This window comes from Alligator mississippiensis, chromosome 4, assembly GCF_030867095.1.
Source record: "Alligator mississippiensis isolate rAllMis1 chromosome 4, rAllMis1, whole genome shotgun sequence".
Classification (NCBI taxonomy): Eukaryota; Metazoa; Chordata; order Crocodylia; family Alligatoridae; genus Alligator; species Alligator mississippiensis.
Window position 1 is genome coordinate 30635555 of NC_081827.1, and position 17661 is coordinate 30653215.

General features: G+C 43.5%; 1 protein-coding gene across 2 annotated transcripts in view; it reads left to right on the forward strand.

The window, feature by feature from the left end:
• GRAMD4 (GRAM domain containing 4) overlaps nt 1-17661 on the forward strand; it is a 118463-nt gene that overhangs the window by 43846 nt on the left and 56956 nt on the right. For both annotated transcript variants that reach the window (XM_014606488.3, XM_019487419.2), the window contains exon 3: nt 7516-7636. In XM_014606488.3, the coding sequence (XP_014461974.2) occupies nt 7516-7636 (121 nt within the window). The remainder of the gene's footprint in view (nt 1-7515; nt 7637-17661) is intronic.

Sequence of the window (17661 nt, forward strand, 5' to 3'; positions counted from 1 at the left end):
CACTAACAAGCGGTGTGTCAGCGCTACTGCACAGTAGTGCCAGTTACTGTATGTTGACTTAGTACTTGGCCATACAAATACTCAACTTACTGCGCAGTAACTACAGCACATTAATGAACATGTAGATGTGCCTTATGATTCCTAAAGAGTTTTGGTTCATAACATTTTTTTTCCCTTCCCCATTCTGTAGATCAGGCATGCCACATATTAGCGTCATGCTCATCCCAAATGCTACTCTGATACCTTTTCATTGCCCAGTCTTCTGCTTCCTGTTCTTGTAGCTGTGAATGTGCTGCCTGTCCCCTCCCCAATCTGTCATATGCCACACACAGGCTACTCAAGCTACTTTTGCCATCTGTTACAGGTTGTCCATCCATGTTGTAAATCCATGTGAAGATATTTTGGTCCCAGGAGCCACAAATGGTGTGGAGCCAGTCCACCAGCTGGATTGGGCCCCATGCCACCTCAGCCCAGCTGAGATCAGGCTCTGGGGGCCCACACTGCCCCCACCTAGCTCGTTCCTGCTGGAATTCAGCCCTACACTGCCCTGTGCACCTGATCTAGTGCTCCGAGCCACAGCTTATGGGGAGCCCCGTGGGCTAGATCTGGTCTGTGGTCCAGGGGTTAAGAGCACTCCTGCTGTAGATCATAGGGTGAGAAGGGACCTGAAAAGTTCTCTAGTTCAGTTTCTCTACAAATGCAGGGTATACTACTTCTGTCCAATCCAAGATAAATGCTTATCCAGCCTCTTCTTATAAACGTCCCTGAAGGAGATTTCTGCAACTTCCCTGGGCAGCTACTTCTATTGTCCTACTGCACTGACAGTAAGGTGCTTCCCCCCCCCCCCCCCCCCCCCCCGTCCTCTGTCTGTGATATTTAGCTTAAATCTGCTTTGCTGCAGCTTAAACCCACTGTTTTGTCCTGCGCTCTGTGGCCAATGAGGACAGTTTTCCCTCTTCTTTATGCCAGCTTTTCAAATATTTGAAAATTGTCAGAATGTGACCTGGATATTTTTTTTCCAGATTTATCCTTTAACCTTTTGGCTCTAGTGCTATTGTGTTCACTAAGATGTGACATCCATTTATGGTGGTGGCCTCAGACTGGAAATGGCAGATCTGAGTGGCAGTGACCTTGGCTAGTCTCTTGACTCCTGTGCCTTAGCTTCACCATCTATAAAACAGACTAGTAGGGCTTATTCAACTTTTGCAAAGTGCTTTGTGTCCAAGGTATGAAAAAAATAGTATGTAGTGTTATGTATCAGTTACATTTATTTTAATATTACTGTACAAAAAAAAGCTTGGACAAGTGTGTGGTGATTTATTTGAATATGGTCTCTAGGAAAAATCAAGGTTATACATAAGTTATACAAGGTTATACTAAACTGCCAGTTGAGGATTTTTGTTAACTGGGTACTCTGTTGTTCTGGCATATGTCTTTTCAGCATAATCTCTTGCTATTTATGCAAATTCCCAATCTGTACATTAGGGCTCAATCTGATTTACTCCAGTACAGAACATATTAATTTTAAATTGCTGTCCCAATATAACTTGGCTTTCTCTAATCTTGTAAGGTTAATAGTTTGATCTAAATTGTCTGTATCAATGACCTGTGTCTGCAGTGCCTGAAGATACCAACCATCATATGAATGCTGCTGTTTCAGTAATTGATCTCTTTTAGCCTCACATCTAACCTAGACAGCAAAAGTGTTTGAGGTTAAATAGACTATAGCTGGGCTTGCCTTTGCAGAGAAATAATCCAAAATGATTATTCTGGCTTAGTTCCTCATGTAAATGTTTTTATTTCAGAAAAAAATTGCCATTTTTCTCCATAAATCAGTTAAGCTCCAACCTTGTGTGCACTTTTTCTGTGAGCGTCCCTTTTTCTTCCTGAATCCTTCTCCTTTCCATGTCCTTGTGACATGGTATCTAGCAGAATTCACAGATTCATTGGAATCTAACAAGGCTGCACCATGAGTGCTTCTGCTGTGGCCTTGAACTTGCGACATCTAGCATGTCAGTTGTGCACCTTAACGCCCATGCCACCCCAGCCCCTTTTCCAGAATGAGACTGTAAATATGGATTGTTCAATCTAAAATACTTTTATTCTACATTAAATGTGCAACCAGTTTTTTATTCTGGAGTCCATTCCCTGTTTTGATAGAACCTTAGAACTAACATTAGCTACTTTTCAAACTTTTTAATTAATTCAGAGCATGTTTGTTTAACAAAAATTCTTTCTTCCGGTCTGTATATGGCCTAAGTAAGCTCTTTTTGCCCGTGTGTGGCTGCATTGACATGACTTCTTAACTTAAAAAAAAAAAAAAAAAAGGTTAACTCTGTCTTGAGTGGAAGGCTGGTGATATACTTAGTAATAACTAACCAACTGACTTGGTTTCATTCTGATTTAGGGTTATAGTGATTTTTAGTTCACTCTAACCCATTGCAGGAGCATGCAGCTGTAGCAGTTACTGTACTGGATGCACATGCCCGAGCAGCAACTGCATTTTGACTGCTCAAGCGGCTGAAAGTTTGTGTCTATTTACATCCTCAAATGTATATACCCTAAAGCTGTGGTTTTCAACCTTGTTAGATTCAAGGCATCCCTCAGAAGATGACAGTTCTTAGCTTTCACTCATTTCTTGACTATAGAAAAATAATAGAGCATTCTTTTATTACAGAGAACTTGGAAAGGCTACATTAGGTCAGAACAGTTTTGACACTTGGTTCCTTTTTGAAATATGTGGGTTTATCTTGTCAGTCATGCATAGTTCTTTGTCTCTGCTTTGGTTGTGTTTTCAAATGTAAACTCTAATAAAAACGGAGATGCTGGAGGGATCAAGCTGTGACTCAGAATGTTGCTTCTGGTTCTACATTAGTGTAGTGTGTTGTCAGCTACTGCACACGGACTGTCACTCTAGCCATAATGCAGTTCATTTAATCACAAATGCTACAGAAGATACTGGTCCTTAGACTTCAGGAGCTTTTGATCTGAATACTGACTGAAGTTGAAAAATGACCTGAAAGTGCAAGGCTGGTAGGTTTTTTTTGAATAACTGGTCAGGTCTGCATGCAGCACTCTGCTGGTATGCGTTTAGAAGCCTTTGAGTCCCTCTCATAGTTTTATTTCCTACAAGTCTGTAAACAACAAAGCTGATTTTCTCCCACTTCCTGTTTTGTTGCCAACCTGTTTTGATTCTAGTGACGTTACTTGAGTGATCTCTCCATCCTGGGTCTTATCTTCACTATAGTCTTAATTCGGCAAATCGCCACAAAGTCTACTAAATCTTATGGTAATCCCCAACTCAGTAGACTAGGAACAAATTGAACTCAGCTAGCCAGAGCTGGACATCAGGTGCCCAGAACAACGTGTCATTGGCCAGGCTATAGAGCAGGCTTGGGCAAAATACGGCCCACGGGCAAATGCAGCCTGCCAGTTACTTTTATCCAGCCCATGGGCACTCACCATTGAATTGTACTCCACCCAGCCCTCCCACGAGGGTGGGAGCGAGGCATCCAGGTATACATCCCACCCCCAACATACCCTATTACGTCTTACTCCTGCTCACATGGGCGGAAGGGCCCAGCCCAGCTACCAGCAGCTTCTGGGCAGGGCTGCTGCTGCTGCAGCCGGCTGCAGGGGGTCTGCTTCGCTTCCCTGGTGTCCCACTTGCTCTGGGCACCAGGTTGGGAAGCGGAAGGGGTGGGGGCAGCTGCAGCTGGGTGGGGCTGGGACTGGCAGTGGCGCTGAGTTGGCTGGGCAGGGAGGGAGAGTGTGGGGAACCCCCATACACTCCCCTCTCCCCCCACCATGGCACACAGCCCCTGCTGCTGGCTGGGGTGCTTGTGCCTTGTACGGGTGCTGGCACTCAGCGGTGCGCAGCTCCAGCCAGCACTGGACATGGGGGGTGAGGAACACAGCCTGCCCAGCCTGCCCTTATCCAGCCCCACACTGGAGCTGGCTGCCATCCCAGTGGAGTCCTGGGACCTGCTCAGCAGGGAAGTGGAGGGCAGCCGTGGCCTCTGCTCCCTTGTGGAGTCCTGGGATCTATGTAGCTGGGGGCAGGGAAGGCAGCCAGCTCCAGTGCAGGGATTCCCCTGGTGCTGTGCAAGTGCAGGAGCTGCATGCGTGTTGTGCAGAGCCCTTATGATAGAGGCGCTGGGGAGGCTACGCTTCTTACCCCCACATGCAGGGCTGGCTGAAGCCGTGCGCTGCCAGCACCTGAGTGGGGCAGTGGGGGCTGCACGCCATGTGGGAGAGTGTGTGGGGGTCCCCATACCCCCACACACCCACACCCTACTTCCATAATGCCCCCACATATACACACACCCCACAACATACTCTATGCCCCCCACCGCCCACCATATATGCACCCCCCACACCTCCCATACACAATATACATGAGTAAGACTGTTTTGAGTTATGCATTCCCCTGTATATACAGTACACAAACACAAATCATGACATGACAAATATTTTTTTGTAATAAAATTAAAATGTTATAGTAGGTGTTTGAGTTTTAGTGTATGATTTCTTTTTTTTGGTTCCAAGATGGCAATTCTCCTCTCCCAAAAGGAGTATTTTTGGGGGGCAAGAGGAGGAACTTCCAGTGGCAAAGGTCGGGGGTTAGGGATAGGACTTCTGGGCCCAATATGGCAACCAGGGGATGGGGCAACTGTCAAGGGGCAGGGCTACCTATGCAGCCCTTGACAGCTCACCAGAACTCGTTAAGTGGCCCTCCTGCTGAAATAACTGCCTGCCCCTGCTATAGAGGACTGAAGGTTTTTAAAGTAACAAATGTAAGCAGAAAACAAAGAGAACTCCCTCTAAGCTTTCTCTGTGTATCATAAAGAAGTAGGAAAGGGCAAGCTTGTATGCAGCTGCCCACTGCCCCCCTTCTCATTCCACCTGCCCTGTACTGGGGTGATTCCAATCTCTGGAAGACATGGAAGGCTTTCCCTGCAGATCTACTCTTGTCCTCAGGAGTTAAGGCAGGGGAAGGTGCACAGATATTCATTCTCCCAGGAGTGATTTCTACCTGATTGCATTCGGGTCACTTTTCTCCTAGAGTGGCCATTTTTGCTCAAGGTTGGAAAAGGTGGAATGCTTGCACACTTGTGGATTCTGGAAGCTGTAATACTTCCAGTAGAAACTGAATGTCTGTACATCGGCTAAGTGAGATCTTTTTGCTTGTGTGTGGCTACAGTGGTACAGTGGCATGCCTTGTTAACTTTTTTTTAAATGTCTCCAGGTAGTAGCAGCTTTGCTTTTCCCTCTCTGGTATTTGGTCAAGCTTGCATACTTGCCTCTAAATTTAACACCCCTCTCTCCCCCGCAAAAAACAAAAGAAAGCTGTGGATGACTTAAGAAATTCTGTATACTTGATTCTTGTGGGGTGCCTGAAGAGTGGGGATCAGGTTAAGTGTCCTTGCAGGGCTTGTCTGATAAGGGTTTTCAGTAAATATTTCTGCCGGGTATAGCGGCATCCTGTTCTCTGACCTTACACAGCGTGAGGTATGCTCTGGCACAGTTCCTCAAATGGCCCTGTGTTATCTCCTCTGAGCTGGGAGTTGAGCCTTTGTCACTTGCGCTTTGTTAAATGTGTATCTTTTGAAGCTGAAGTCAGTTTTTCAGAAATGGAGGGATAACAGCATGTTCATGCCCACCTTTGGGCAGATTGACAGGCTACCCAATGTATTGCATGCCCATACTGAATAATGCCAGAAGGAAGCCCTTTTTTGTAATTTAATGTAATAGAAATATAGGCTGGTGCCCCAAGCACAACTTAATGCAACAGCTTTCCTTTTTTTGACTGTCTGCAAAGTGTGTTGTGATGGAAGAGAGGCAGAAGTGCTGCTTTTGATGCATTTTGCATTTCTATCGCCCTCCTCGGATTTCCTTCAGACCTCTCAAGCAGTAACAAGTTAAGTCTTGTAACTGCTTCGTTAATGCACTAGTATTATAAATGCAGTTCATTTGTATGAGGATTGGGCTGCATAGGCAAGGGTAGCAGGCAGGATACCAGAATGCAAGTTTAGTGTTCACTGACTACTCTGCAGTAACTTCCTGTGTGGATGTTCTCTGTGTACACTAGAAGTGTCCACATGGGGAGCTACTATGGTATAGCTAGTGCATTGTAAATTTGCATTCTACCTTACTGCATGTTATCCTTGGCAAAACCTAGAAGTTCAGCCTTCATCTATTTAGCTAGAACTTGAGAGAATATGTACTATAACAAAATAGTATGATAACGGGCCAATTATTTAAAAAAGAGAAGATAAATGCTGCAACAATATTATGATGAATAGTCCCTGCATTTCCTGTAAATCCTTGGGCGATTCGGGGGAAACCTGCAAAATTAACCTTCTCTAAATATGAGGTTTTTTTTGTTGAATAAATGTTCCATTGACTTGTTACATTTCCTTTATTACATGTACATTGTTTAAACTGGCTTTCAAGCATTCTCACTTGAGGTCTGAAGGTGTAAAGAAGGCTTAATTGTGGGCTAAGAACAAAAATTCCCTTTTGCTATTTGCTGAAAGCTTTTGGAGCTGCTCCCAGTGTTATTCCTAAACAACACTACTACCACTTCAAGCTGCGTGCATCTGTCTTAATGTGCATTTAGCTAACTATCTGCAGAAGAGAAGTGTTATTTTTGAAAATATATAATTTACAAGAAACAAATATCCTCACCTGTCTGTTAGTGTGCAGATACATATGTTTCTTTGATAGCTTGGTTTGTGGAGGCTGCTGCTGTTGTTGCTTCTCTTATTAGCCATGCTTTCTTTGTCATTTTCCCATTCTGTGGTATTTCTGATGCTTAGTTTCATTCAGCTTCTGCTGTTTAAAAACTGTAATAAATCACAACCAAAAGAGTAGGAACCTGAGGTGTCAGCCCTGCATCAGAGTTGTGTTGGCACCACCTACATTCCTTAAACGTAACAGCTGCCACATGGTCCTTTCTGTGTGTGGCTGTCCCTGCATCGTGACTGCAGAGTTCCTTACATCGTTATCATGGTTTGATTCAAAAGCATTAGCACGTGCACAAGAGAGCTGTGTCTGTCTGTGTTCAGAAAAATCTGTTGTGTGCTTTTTCCCCCCTTCTCCTTACATGCATTTAATTAGCTGTGCACTTCATTGGCTTGAATGTGGGGGGAGGGATGCTGTTTAAAAGTGCTTCTAAGCAGCAGAAGAAAGGATAAGGAATGGCGATGTTGCAGCGGAACTACAATCTTTCATTCTGGAACTCCCTGCGGTCTGCGCAAGCTCATTCAGCAAACCTGTCTCAGAGATGCCGTGCATTTGATTTAGCTCTCATTGATTCATTGTGGTAATCTAAAGCTGAATAGGAGACTTGCTGAGTTGATACATTTTAGGCTTTGCTTAAAATGCTTACATGGTTTTCACACAGCTGTCTGCAGCTGTGGAGGTAAACTGGTGTATTCAAATGACATTTCAGGAAGAAGCTTCCTTTTGAGCCATCAATGTGTTTTGTGTTTTTCTTCCGTTTTTTAATAGGCTGGTCCAGGGACCATCAATATGGCTTCAGGTGTTCAGGATTTTAACAGGACAGAGTCTGATAGACTAAATGAGATCAAAGGTCACCTGGAAATCGCCTTACTGGAAAAACACTTTCTACGTAAGTATGAAAAATGCTTTATGGAAAGGGGGTGTCTGAGGCTACTGAAATCTGACTTGATGTGTGCTGGTGGCTGGGGGGGGGGGGAGAATACCATGTGTATCTGTATATATGCATATATACTGGGTGTGGTGCAGTCTTTGGAAAAGAGACGGGTTTAAAACCGGTTTTGGTATAATTTGACTTTTAAAATAAAAGAAGTACTGCATTTAAACACATCATGCAGTGTATGAAGATTGTGAATCTCATGTATTTTAACATCTAAAGGAAGCCCTTTTTTATTTCCTTACCTGGTAATTTAATTGTGAGAAGGGAGAAAAAAGGAAATAGTGTCTATCTGTTGTTCATCCCCATTCAAGTGGTTAGATCAAAGCACTTGCACAGGAAATGCTCAATATGTCAAATGTCTTTTAAATGCTTTTCCCCTCTTTAATTATACAGATGTTATTGCTAAATGGAGAAATTAGTGGTCTGTGCAATGTCTGCAAAGTAAATATAGAAATGGCAGAATTCCTATTTGTATGTAGAGGTTATCATATTGAGAAATGCAAAAGCTTCAGGATCCTGAAGTGGTACTTCTACATTTGTAACATTGGAGTTCAGATTGGCTGGGTAGTTAAACTATGTTAAGACAAATGCATTGTTTACCTTTTCACTGTTATCAATGTAACTGATGTTTAGATATTTTAGTATAAGAATGAATGGACTCTGCATGCTGATCTGATACATAACCACCCACTCATATTTTTATACTATTTTCTAGTCAGAGGACTTCCCTGAATTTATGCTCTAGTTTGAACTGTGCTTAGAGGTATAGGAAAATATCAAGTCTTGAAGTAAATATTTCCAATGATTTAGAAGCTACCACAGCCCTTAAATTATTGAAGTGGCTAACTGCTTTTACATTACAGAATTGCATAATTTGGCTGTTTGCTTCTGGTTTGTAGACTGTCTAGATCAACCATGTTCTAACTCAGTTTACTGTTTTTTTGCTTCTTATTTCTTCTGTTGTAAAGAGACAAGATTACGATTGATGAAATTCACAGCTTTTGCTTTCTGGTTGATGGAGCATTGAGTTTGAGGATTATGTTAGGATTAGTGCTTCAGGGCAGGAGATGCAGTTCATAGTATGCAGGTGATGGAAATCCCTTTGTCTGCTCTCTGGTTGGCCTGCCAAGTGAAGCCTTGCTGAAATAACACTGATAAAATTTTGTCTTGACTGGGAATGAATGCAGCCTACTGTGGGTACAAATTGGGAGATGGATGCTGAGCTCCAGTGGTAGTGAATACATACAGTGGGTATTTTAGTTCAGTTGCTGGCGTGGTCAGTGGTGCTGTTTGGTGCTATTGTTCCAGCTCAGTTCTAGAGTATTTTTGGATCGGTTTCCTAGCTTCTTCCTGTTTCCTGCCCCCTTGCATGGGTCTTCCTAGATAAACCAAGGCTAAATGTTTTTGTTTATGTAGGAGCATCAGTGCCCTGTGTGAACATCCCATAGTACTAGCTGTGTTTTTAGGTTTTCTTCATATGGTGGTGCCTGCTGAATAGAACATGGTTTAAAATGTACAGTCTGTTTTGCCAAACTCGCACTTCCAAGTTAGATTTCAAAGTGGAGGAGGACAGTTGGGTGATGATTTAGAGAAAGGGGAAGAAGAGACATGTTATTCTGCTGGGTCTGCAATATATATATGTTCAAATATGGAATATTTTACATAAAATTGCATCAGCATCTACATGCATAAATCTTATCAAAACAAATGGAGTTGAGTTGCCACTTTGATAGAATTGGAAAACTGGTGGATGAAGGGAGTATAATCTATGCTGCAGTATTTGGATTTTACTAAAGGATTTGATAGTGTAGCAGGCTGGAAAATTGCACTGATTTCAATAGGAAATCTGTCATGGTTGAAAAGACTCAAACAAAAGGATTGGCAGTATATCCCTTTGAGTAGGATTGTCTGGGAGCTAGAGTACAGACTGGCAAGAGTAATATCTTTGTTTATGATCTTGAAGAGGAAGTAAGCCACATGTTGAGAAGTCCACATCTATTTTTTTAAAATAGTTGTACAGTCTTGTGCAGGTTTGTTTCTCTGTCTCTTTCCTGTTGCCTCCCAGCTCCTTTTCTTTTGATTTGCATGTTCAACACAGTGCAGTGAATCCTGGGTTTGAAGCCTCTTGGCGCTACTGAAACACAGGTATGAGGCCAGTTTCAGATGATGTCTGTAAGAGCTTCAGATACAAAACTTGCAACTAAAATGTGTGAAGGGGGAAGAGAAAGCCCAGGAAATAACCTGCTCCTGTCACCTACCTCAGTGAAGGTGCCACACAGGAGTGGCAAGCTGGTTCTGGTATGGCATTTCTGACGCATAATCACCCTCTGGATTGGAGCGTAGCGGGCTGGCGGAATTACTTCTGGCTCCTGTGAGGGGTCTCTAGGAAGAGTCCAAGACATGTTGGAGAGGCAAACGCCGGAGTGGATTAGTGGGCAGTCAGAGATGGGTCAGCTGATCTGGCTGTGCTGTGCGGCATTTGGAGGAGTGTTGCTTCCCAAGAGCAGCCTGTGCAGGAAGCTGTGACTAGCAGTGGTGGTGCTGGTGAGGAAAACTGTAAAGAAACCAGACCCAGGTCAGAAGTGTCTGGGGAGGATGTTGACATGGGGGCAGGCCTGGGTTTTGGGGCACCAGTCTCACTGGGCTTTCCATCCCTGTAGGACTGAAGGAAGGACACGAGTTGACTGTGCCCCAGGACTGCAAAACCCTCTGGAAGAGGGCCTAGGAATAGGGAGGGGTGGCAGTTGACCAAGAAGGGCCCCTTGATGACATGATGAGGAGCAGTAAAGGGCCAGAGGGCCAACTGAACCCCCCCAGGTGGCTGGGTCTAATGCTGTAAATGGACTAAAGATAGCAAAGTCTCAACCAAGGAGCAACTGCCTCAAAGGGGTACCTTGGAGTACACAGCAGTGACAGCTGGCATTTGAGTTATAGTTTTGATTAACTTACCCCTTTGCTTGGATTGAGGAACTTTCTCTAGGGAAAAGACTTAAGTTTGCTTAGCCCTAAATGGGCCACCAAGGGCTGTGGAAAGGGGGCTGTGTGCTAGAGAGCTGTCTGCATCACAGGCTACTGTCAGAGACTGCTGAGTTGAGTAAGACAAGCATGGTAACATCTGTAGGCCTGGATATTAAGATGCTGACATCAGTTCATAGACTCAGAGTGGTTAGGGTGGGGTGTAAGGAAGGTTGGAGCCCCACAAAGAAGCCAGCATGCTAGAACTAGGAAGTCAGCTGTGGGGAACTGGCTCCCAGTAATACAAGATCAAGTCATGGCAAGTGAGAAGGAGCAGCTACCAGGATACCTGGGTGATACTGCTAGTGAGTAGGCCATCAGCCAGGAGGGAATTTAGGCCTTACAATATATACAGACAGCAGCTAGCAAATGCCAAAAATGTCAATGTTTTGCATGAAAAGTGTTGTGGTTTATTTGTTTTTCTTATTTAAATCCTGAATTGGAGAAGTTTAAAAACGTATTGTTGAATGTTCAACCTTGGCTTTGGGTAAGAGTCTATCTGGGGTTGGGTGTGGAGTGCAGCTAAAAAAACTTTCAGCTTCTTTGCTATTCAGTGATCTCTTAGGGTAATTTAAACAGCCCTGAGTGAATCCTCAATTGAGGGAACCTGTCCCTGACTGCCTGTGAGCAGCAGTGTTGCCCTAAATTCCTTCAGCAGTGATTGTGGAAGCCTTTACCCAGCTTGCCTCTTATGTTAGGGCATAGAAGATAGCCTGTAGTTGACCTTGGTGCAGGGAGGTCTTCCCTGGCCAGAACTGGATTGTTCAGACCCCTTGTATAGCTTATGTTATATGGGATTGGTAATCTCTTATGCCACTCCATAACACAAATATATCTATTCTGTCTGATCAGCACTGCACGTCTTGTGTTTTCAGTTAAAAGAATGAATGCTGGTCTGTTTCAAAAGCTTTCTATAGGTTTGTGTGTTTTGCAAACCACCCCCACTATGTAACAGTCATTTGCTTTAATGAAAGATCTTCCATCTGTTCCAGATTTTAAAATTGCTTGTAAAGACCAGATGTCCTCAGTAGCCAGGACTACATGGGAATGATGCAGGAAGTGCATTTTCACAGTGTAAATATGTGAAATGTACAAACGGGATTTCTGATGGCAAAAACTAGGGAGAGATCTTTGTTTTACAGTAAAGAGTGGTATAGCCATGATGGTTCAGAAATTTTGAGAGGGGCAAGGATTTCTTAGGGTGATATCTTTTATTGGACTAACTATGTAGCTGGGATGAAGTGAGACAAGCTTTTAAATGGAAGACATTCTTCCTCAGGTTTTGCATATCTTGCATCTGAAAGCTGCTCTTGTTTTATCCCTGCTACATGGTCGGTCCAATAAAAGATATCAGCCTAACAAGTCCTTGCCTCTTCTTTTTGTAATTGTGCATTGGGAAAACAGCTGTTTTCTGTTATGATTTTTAAAAGTATAAGTTTTTTATGTAGCAGAAAAGCACATTTAATCTTTGGACTTCTTGCTGTATGTCCTCCAGGCTTTCCAACCTCCTGACAGAAGGTTTCCCTTTGTGAAATAGAGTAGAGTGCTACAGTATCTGAGGCCATCTATGAAACCGTACAGAACTAGAAAAAGCATTTTTGTATTGGACCCTTCCTTCTCTGGCCAGGGAGCAAAGAGATTGAAAGGCAGTAGGGGTGCACTGAGAGAGATTTTTTGGGCTGATACTGATAGCGGAGTTTTAAGGAGGCATATTGGCCGATACCGATCTGATTTCCAATATGCAGCCCGGCAGCTTGAAGAGCAGTGTCCGGCAGGTAAGTCTGTTGTGGTGGAAGGGGAGGGGCATCGGGTGGGGGGGCCACAAATCGATGCCCCCATGGTGAGGAAGGGAGTGGGGCTGGGGCAGGCGCTGCCTAGCCAGGGTGGGGCATGGGACAGCTTTGGCTCATCCAGCGGGAGGAATGAGGTGGGGACATCTCCCGCCGCTATACACAGCCCAGGGGACATGGGGGATAAGTGCCCCTGGATCTGTGCAGGGCAGGGCAGGCTGGTGCTGCAGGCTGGGGCTGCTGTGCCTGGCTTTTCCCTGCAGGGGCTGGGGCGAGCAGTGGCAGCTCTGAGAGGGAGGGTTGGGGGGCTACAGTGAATTTTGGGGTGACTGTAACACCCCCACCCTCCCCTCTGTAGCCCTCTCCCAGCGTTGCCACCCACCCCAAGTGCAGCCCGACCCAGCATGCAGCAGCAGCTGCCCCACCACACGCAACTCTGGGGGCACACCTCCCACTCCCCCATGCCCTCCTGGAGTTCACACAGTGGTGGGCGCCATCCCTTTTCCCTGCACCCAGCCCCAGCCTCACTCCTTCCCTCACCGCAGGGGCCTTGATTTGGCCCCCCACCCCCATTCCCCTTTCCTTCCACTGCCCCTTCCACCACAACAGACTTTACCAGCTGGACACAGCTCTCCAAGCTGCCACCCTGTGCGTGCTGTGGCTGCGTGTGTGTATGGGACACACTATTGGTCACGTTATCAGCCACATTATCAGCTGCATCTGGCAAAAAAAGCTGATTTCCAGTATAGTCAATTTTCTTTATATCAGTGCCGATCCGATATCAGACTGATGTATCAGCGTACCTCTAAAAGGCAGGGTAGTCTAGAGTAATGGGGAGGGTGGCAACAGAGACCACTTAACTAGATGTGTCCAAAGTGCAGGCACAAGGTTGAAATTTCATTCTGAAATGGCCCCTCTGACATGGGGGGGGGAAAGCTGAATTAGTTAGTTTTAAACATGAAACCAAGGGTTACCTGTCTTGAGGCAACTACTCCCTAGTTTTGTGGTTGGCAAGATAAGAGTGTGAACATTTCTTTTTCCTCCATATGCTTAATTACAGCCATAATAAGACAGATGCTTGATCCCATGACTAACTTCATCCATGCAAATAAACTCATTGAATTAAAGAAATCTGTTCGTGTGTATAAAGCTACACATGGTGGTGCGCTCTCTCTTTGCAGGCCTTGGTCCCACTGTGTGCAGTATAAAATTATCTGACAGCCTGGGAAGGGAGTAAATTCTTGCCTCATTCCCTATCATTTTTTTCCCTTTGTGACGATGATCTGCTTGCTGTGTGGTGACAGTAAAGTAAAATTGTGACTATTTGATTTTAGACAAATGGTATGTCTTTAGAGTACAGTAGTTTAACAGACATCACTTTGCAGCCAGCTGACTGGACGCAACTAGAGTATTAACAGGATTGTTAGAAAAAAATAAAATGCTGAATGAGGTTGTGTTGACCAGCAAGTCAAATGATTTGTCTTGGCTCAAAAGTAAGCGTTACCAAATTGAGGCTATAGGCTGAACTAGAAAAAATGCACCTACTTTCTTGCCAGCAGAAAAGGACTTTTAAAAAAGCACACTGGCTCTTTCAGGCAGCCCTAAATAGTAGTTGAAGGGCATTGCACCCCCACTGCTAGATTCTGCTGATTGGCAGCATCTTTCTCTGCTTGATTTTACCCTGAAGTAGCAGACTGCCAATTTGAGGAGTGCTTCCAGCTCTCCTTCAGTCATAGGAGCCAGGAAAGGCTGAGAAGTTTTGTTTTGTTTTGTTTTTTGTCTTTCTTTCCATCCTCCACAATACACCAGTATAAGGAAATCCTGCCAAAGGATGGAATTACTATATTTACCCAAATCTAAGACAGCCCTGAATTAAAGATGACCTCCAGTACTTAGATTCTACACATGGAAAAGGTTAACATTTTGTTATAATTTTCTATGTATAGAATGTAATTATTGGAGGCTTGTCTTTAATTCATCCTTCCCCCTATATTCAATGGAGGCGGGGAGGTCATTTTAGAAATGAATAAATATGGTAGATATTTATCATCTAATAGAATTGGGGAGATGAACCTTTGATTACCTTAAAAACATCAATACAAATCAGAAATCAAGAACTGACGAACGAGCTTAGTCGTAGAAGGTGAGATATGAGGAAGGGAATCATTTTGGGATGTTCCCCATCATAACTTCTTCACTTCCCTGTCTTTTTGTTAACAGCTGCTGCCTGACCCTCCTCCCTCCCCTGGGGCATGAAGCATGGCATCAGCCCAGCCCAGTAGCAGCAGCTCCAGCTGGGCCTCAAAGCTGTCATACCACTGCTCCTGGCCTGGGCTGGGGCCATGATCTGTGCCCAGGCCAGAGCCTGCCAGAGCAGGGGGAGAGAGGAAGGGATGGATAGGCAGCAGTGGGGCAAGGTGTGGTGGGGTGCAAGGGATAGAGGTCAAGCTGTTTGATTTCTGGCCCCCCACCTGCTCCTCCTTTCCCCACTGCAGTGGTGGTATGGGGGACAAATTTTAAGTGACCCTCAAATAATTAGATTTTATACATGGCAAAGTATAACAAAATAATGCATTTTCTAAGTATAGAATCTAATTACTGGGGATGCATATTAAATTCAGGATAGTTTTAGATTTGGGCAAATATCTTCTTTTTGACAAGTTTGACAAGTTTATTTTTGACAAGCTGACAAGTTTGCTTATCAGCTTTTTGTAATCCTTTTGCACATGCTAAAGTAACACCATTTTAATTCTTGCTAGGGTTTTCTTCCATTTGTTTGCTTTAGGAAAAGACGACCAATACAGGTATAGTTCCAAATATTGATTGCAGACCTGTGCCTGCTAAGGTTTTAAGTAGTGCTGGACATGGAGAAATTGATAACACTTTCTTGAAAGTACTGCAGGTGTCATTAGGATTTTTAGGCAGGCTGGATACCTTCTTACCGAAAAAGGAGAGGACAATAAACTGACTGAAACATGACATCCAGGCAAATTCATGTTTTTATTTGAGATCAGCTTTGGAATTCACAGGAAGCAAAAACAATATTGGAATGTAGCATCAGGGACAATGGAAGAAGGCAAATTAGGTTGCAAAAGAGGGTCATGTCTAGCTTTAAAAAATTCTTAATGAAGAATGAGACAACAGCTTTTATCAGCTATCCAGTGCCTTGTATGGTAAAGTATGAAGTAACTCTCAAGTAGACCTGTCTGATTATTTTATATTTGCTGTACGACTATGGACCAAAACTGGTCTGACAGCACTTCTCGAACTGAGGGAAAGAACAACTTGTTGGCAGGGTTTTAAGGTGGGATTTGATAAATGGCTATAGTTAGAAGCACTGAAGTAAATGCAGAGTGAAGGTTTGTCACTAGAAGCAATGCTGCTTTCTACCAAGAAGCCAAAAGTTGTCCTGAAAAAAAAGCAAATTTTAGGTATAAGAAAGTAGAAAAAGCAAAGGGGCAGGGAAAGGAGGTGACTCACTGAATTGGCATGTGGTTTTGTTTTTGGTTTAAACGGGCAGGAGAGTTATTTTTAGAAAGTGGCAGGGCATTTCCTTACATTAGCATTTCTGAAGTGAATTAATTTTGCATACAAGTGAACTATGCATCAGTTTGAGATGGGGGAGAAGGGAAGTGGCTTATATAGCCCCTCTCAAACATCAGATTTATCTTTGCTTTCCGTATTTTAACTGTTCATTTGGTATAGAAGAGGAATGAGAGAAGAAAAGGAATGCATTTAAGGAGAGGAAAACAAGTTTTAATGCACTCTACAAACAAACTTAATTTATAATGCATCTGTCCATAAATACTTCCAGTCACCATTTATGGCCTAAAAATCTCATTTTCCTATTAAAACATTTGTTTCCTTCTTACTGTGCGAATGACCCATGCGGATGAAAGATGGACTAGCTGCACAAGGAAAATGATTAAGAAATGAAAATTCAAAAACCTTGCAAAGGAAAGCTATTGATGTCCTTTTTACCATTGTGCTCTATTACATTTGGAGCAGTCTTAGTGAAGCGAAAACAACGATTTCTTTGGCAAGCAAGTTTGACTAGTTGTGAGGTGTCCCTTTTTATCTTGAAGAAGTAAAATGGCGTGGAGTTGATATGTAAATTGATAGAGAGGGATGTCATTCAGAATAAAGAGCAACAGTTTGCTGCATATTCTTCTATCTGGATATATACAGGGAATACATTTTGAACTTCTGTTGTAGCCATTTTTAATATTTAAATTAATGCATAAATCATGCTTCTCACCACTGAGTGGGAAGCAGTTAAATGTCACAAATAGATGAATTATAATGATACAGGAAGATGTTGACCTACCTTTTTTCGATTCTGCAGTGCTTGGATGTTCACCCACCTGTTTCCTGTTTAAAAATATGGCACCTGAGACTAAAGTACATCATCAATGAGATGCTTCTCCTATGAACAAATATACTTGAGTGAATCATATGCTCAGGATATAAACCTTTTCTCATAACTCTCTTAAACAGACTTCAACCATGTCAATTATTCCTATCTTAATGAATAAATTATAGTCCCAAATCTTGTGTAAATGCTTTTGTAGGTTATGTCTTGAGTTGCCTAAAAGTGTTAGGTTACATTTAAACCAAATAATCTAGGAAAGCGGATTTGAATTTGGGTAAGTTAAAAGGGAGAGAGGCATTCTAGACCATATATTGGAACTGTAACGATTTATATAATTTTCATTAAATAACATGTAACCCAATAGTGTTTTTTTTTCTGTGTTGTTTTATAGCAGTGTCTGCAGTGCTGGGGTCAGCAATCTATGGCCCGTGGGCTAGATCTAGCTTGTGGAGATTTTGGACCTGCCCTGGGACAGCCCTTTGGATCAGTGGCATGGAACTGTGCTGCCTGTCCCTTCCACAGCCCTCCATGCTGGTCTTGTGCTTACCCTGGCTGCGGAGCACAGGTGGCTTGAGCTCTACAAGGGCGATAGAAGTTAATGGCCTGCAGCAGGCAGCTGGGTCACCAGCTCTGGCCAGGAGCAGCAAAAGGTTGCCAACCCATGCAACGGTGACTCAGGCAGGATGAGATTGAGGCATGCAATATTTTAGACTGCACAGAGCACTTAAGCAAGGTATATACTTAGATGTGGTACACCTGTGTCTATATATGTATTTAGGAATTACTTTCTGCTTTGCTTT